At 40.0% G+C, this 4,978-nt stretch overlaps 1 protein-coding gene across 1 annotated transcript; it reads left to right on the top strand.

Moving 5' to 3' along the window:
* Positions 1-220: 220 nt before the first annotated feature.
* LOC306930434 (transmembrane protein 233-like) lies at positions 221-2,787 on the top strand. Its single transcript, XM_079511397.1, has 3 exons — positions 221-566; positions 2,531-2,665; positions 2,760-2,787. Exons 1-3 carry the CDS (start codon positions 375-377, stop codon positions 2,769-2,771), a joined length of 339 nt encoding a protein of 112 aa, XP_079367523.1. The 5' UTR covers positions 221-374; the 3' UTR covers positions 2,772-2,787.
* The last annotated feature ends 2,191 nt before the right edge of the window (positions 2,788-4,978 follow it).

Below are 4,978 nucleotides of genomic sequence, written 5' to 3'. Positions count from 1 at the left end.
TTGTAACAGAGTATTTCCATATTGCAGTATTGACACTTGTACTTAAGTAAAACATTTGAGTATGTTTTCCACCACTGTCTACTTGTTACTTTCCACCATCACTGAACTCTGTAAAGCTCTTCTCGAGTCATTACCATGGATGGGGGCCAGCAGTGATAGTGATCTCTCCTCCTCTCCCACCTCTCTCCCCTGCTGGAGTTGATTTTTTGCCCACCCTGGAGTAAATGAGGTCAAGGTTTTGGCCGTGGTCAACACACAAAAAATCCTTTCAGGGTTTAACCAGTGCCACAAGGTTTTACCGGAACGTTTTGAAATGGACTACCATTTTTGACTGAATCCCAGCTTTTTAAGCATCCTGTTCTCTCTTCACTGTGATGGCTCTCGCTGTGCCATGTCAGGATTTGAGGAAGATATCCCTGACTGGGAGCATGCACTGCATAAGTTTTATGCAGGAAAAGGAAAAGGAACCCCCACCTCCAATTCGCAGCTATCTTTGTCTGACAATTTTCACCTGCTTTTGTCCCGCATACCCCATCAACATTGTGGCGCTGATATTCTCTATCATGGTAAGTAATAAAGCACAGTTTTAGAGTATCACATTGACACTTGAACCCTACCATCCCTATTCTTTGGCGAAAATAGACGATCTACAAGCTCACAGGTTTTTGCAATGTGCTGTGTTGCGAGCTTGTAGAGTAGCTATTTTGGGGCAAACATATTTAATGTAGAGAGGAAAGGGAGCTTATCTAGTAGAGAGCCATGGGCGACTCCAGTCAATGAAGTACAGTAGGTTTTAATTGTTAAATACAATACTATGCATTTGCACTGTGCATTGACTCTATTACTGTTCTGATGTTTAACAAAAGAGCATAGGGTGGCAACTACTGCAGTCATAATAAATGTGATTAATTTAGACAATAATAGTATGGCAATGTTGGTTTGTGTTTAATATTACAACAGAACCTTCTTAGTGCCAGAGGCCAGTCTCTTGAATAGTAAATGTTTATCACAAATTGTCTTAACAGTGACACAAACAAACCCACTGGAAGAGCTGGTTAAATAATGTTAGCCCACAAGTCAAAAACATACCTTGTGTTATAAATATCTTATAATACAAGATTATTTCCTGTTGAATTTGATGAATGTTCTGTCCATTTATGAATCGATTATGAACCCCCTGGAACGCACTCAAGGACCCCTGGTGGTCCATGGACTTTGAGAGCCACTGGTTAGAAATATAGACTGACTGAAGGAGAGTGTGGCTTCACTGGACACTTAAATGTAACCCAGTCACACATACACCTGCTCTGCCCATCAAACATGACTTAACTTTACATTATATTATGCTGCTGTAACGTCTCAATTCCCTTTGGGGATTAATAAAGTATATCTCATCTCATCTCATCCACCTTAGAAAATGAGTCAAAGTTTTGAGCCGACACTTTTATCAACACAGACAGCCATCGAGGAGCCAGATATTACACCAACCTGTTAGCACTGTATTGTGTTACTACTACACTTGTAACATCGCGTGTAGGTCTTGTAGAGCCACGACTGATGTGTTGCCAACATTCCAAAGAAGACCGATCATTTGACTACATGTCATGTACATTTGTTGGATCCTAGACTGGGGGCTGATATGAGCCATCCCAAGTGTGATGTATTTCAGTACACGTTAATGGGGGTCATTCCTATGTGGAAAAATGGAACGCTGGGAATATAGGACCCTGTGAAATACTAGCCGGATGATCAAACTGAAGCTTCCCAATGCAGTCCACTCAGAGAGTGAGTCCATCACATATATTATATAGGTGATTCAATACAGTTGAAAGCAATGGGCCAGTGGTTCTCAAAGTAATTGTCCGGGGACCACCTGGGGTCTTTTTTTTCACTTAATTTTTATTGACGAAAAGACAAAGACAAAAAAAAAGGAGAAAAACAAAAACAAGGCTGCATTTTTCATATTACAAGATACATTCATTGAAATCCTCATACATTATCGCTAGGCTGAAAAGAGATCCCACTTTTCCCACTTTTTATAGAACTTATCCTCTTGTAGTCTCTAAGTATCCACCTGGGGTCTTTGAGGGGATTCCAGAGGTACACGGCTTGTCTGCTATTTTCGAAAGATTTAAAAGAATGACAACAAATTATGAATATGATTTGGAACATTTTTAGCCCTGGCTGGCACAAATCTTTTCTGATGGGGTTTCGTGGGCAAATAAAATAATGGGGTCTGTGACATGAAAAAGTGTGAGAACCACTGCAATAGGCTATAGTGCTCAGTCATGAGATCAATGACATCAAACCGGAAATCAAAATCTATCTATCTTATCCCATTTTGGGCGGGAACCCCTTTTGGTGTTAGCATTATGTTATGCTTTAGCTATTGAAAAATAGCAGATCTACAAGCTCATAGCGCGCCACCGAGTGGCGCGCTACAAGCTTGTAGGTCTGCTATTTTTGAAAAATCGATGGTTATTTTAACAATAGTCATGTGGAACAGAAGTGTCTCTCCTGTGGTTCTCAGTCTAGGAACAGCTATGATCTTGGAGACTACGATGGCTCCAGGCGTCTGGGAAGGAACGCTCTATATGTTGGCATCTCCTCCATCATCATAGGCCTCCTAATCATCGCCATCTTCATCGCAGTTAATTTTATCCACGTAAGAGCACAACTGGCAGACAGTGACAATGATCATCAATATTATTTATAACCTGAAATGTCTCGAATAATATTGTTCTCTGCTTCCATTTCAGATGGACTTTTAACGCTGTGAAAGTGGGAAGTGAATGTATCTAAAACAGGTTGAAAGTAACTAAGTACATTCACTTGAGTATTTCCAATTTCCAATACTTCTACTCCACTACATCTCGGATCCAAATATTGTACTTTCTTTCACTACACTACATTTATTTGGAAACTTTTGTTACTAGTTACTTTGTAGATTTAGCTTATTATCACAAAACATACATTAACCACTTCAGCCCTATATACATTTCAGCCATTTGAAAATAGCCGATCTGCAAGCTCACAATGAGTCATACCTTTGTACTTTTACTCGTAAAAGTACAAAGGTAATTTACTAGTAGTAATTTACTAGTAGTAAATTTTGAATTCCGCACTTTTACTTGTAACAGAGTATTTCTATATTGCATCTTTGTTTGGAGAAACAAGGATCATTACTAATGAAGAAAGTATATCTGACACCTATTACGTATCGTCAATAATGTGTTTAAGGATAATAAAGGCAGCTTCAAACCTCAAATATGCAAATTACACAACCCTAATCACAGGCACACAGAATACATACATGTGCTGACTCTATAATACATTTTGAATTGAACAAAAGGCATAGAATTCCTCATACCGGTTTATTTCCCCCCATAATCAGTATACAGTCTTTAAGTTAAGATGTTGGCTACATATGAATCATGCAGATCAGATATTAGACTGAGATGCTAAATTGTTTTCAATGTGTACGACGTGTGTATATTTTTATTATTTCATCTTTGTGACGGTTTCAGAAAAGTGCAACATGTTCCCCTGTTCCAATACAACAACCTCGGTGAGCTAAGAGTTACGGTATCTGCCGAGTCAGAAGAATAATGTAGTATGATATGTCATAATATCTCCCTGTCTAAATATAGAAGATGTTGACCGCACTGTCCCACATGTAGAACATGTGCGGACTGTGCGGTCAACTGTGATATAGTAAACTGTGTGTGTGTGTGTGTGTGTGTGTGTGTGTGTGTGTGTGTGTGTGTGTGTGTGTGTGTGTGTGTGTGTGTGTGTGTGTGTGTGTGTGTGTGTGTGTGTGTGTGTGTGTGCCTGCGCTCACGCAAGTAAATGTCTTATTTTCAGATTAATGCCCAAGCATTTTCAAATATTTGATTGGTCAGTGATGACACTATTTCTAATAACCATGCCAATAGCTATGTTGGAATGATAATGTATTGTATTGTCACAATTGTAAATAAAAGGAAAGATGTCTTCCAATTTGTAAAGCTATACTGCTCTGCTCAGTTTCAGTTTGTAAATACCAGGAATATGTTTATGTACCCTTGAATAAATTGATGTACATTATTGAACGTTCATGTAATAGTAGTTCAGTCAGATAACTCACGAATAGATTTAACCAATATTTATTATAGAATCAGAATACAAGTACGCATATAATATATTATCTTGGCATTCGGCTCTGCTGCAGTTTTCTCCCTGCTCGGCACAATTAAACACCATCATTAAACATAAAGAGCAGGGAGATAGATATACAAAAACAACCCCCCATGGGGAACAGAAATAACAGAGTGGTGCTGGGGTGGTGGTGGGTTATTCATCGCTAGAAATGCCAAAACGCAACGATGCGCGTTTTTCATCGCTAGAAATGCCAAACGCGACAATGCACGTTTTTCATCGCTAGAAATGCCAAAACGCGACGAGTATGGACCATACTATAGTATGGTCCATACTATAGTATGGTCCATACTATATGGTCCATACTATAGTATCATACTATAGTATGGACTATAGTCCATACTATAGTATGGACTAGAAATGCCAAAACGCGACGATGCGCGTTTTTCATCGCTAGAAATGCCAAAACGCGACGATGCGCGTTTTTCAACGCTAGAAATGCCAACACGCGACGATGCACGTTTTTCATCGCTAGAAATGCCAAAACGCGACGATGCGCGTTTTTCATCGCTAGAAATGCCAAAACGCGACGACACACACACCACACACACACCCCTCTGTGATCCGGCCCCCTCAGCAGAACGGTCCTAAAACTCCAAGGTCCAACGACCGTCCCCTTCAGTTAACTCTTCGTCGACACCTCTCTGACTGCAAAGCAGGTATAGGACACACACACACACACACACACACACACACACACACACACACACACACACACACACACACACACACACACACACACACACACACACACACACACACACACACACACACACACACA

This window comes from Electrona antarctica, assembly GCF_951216825.1.
Source record: "Electrona antarctica genome assembly, chromosome: 9".
NCBI lineage: Eukaryota > Metazoa > Chordata > Actinopteri > Myctophiformes > Myctophidae > Electrona > Electrona antarctica.
Note: the sequence above shows the minus strand (reverse complement) of the source record. Positions and strands in the feature narration are given on the sequence as shown.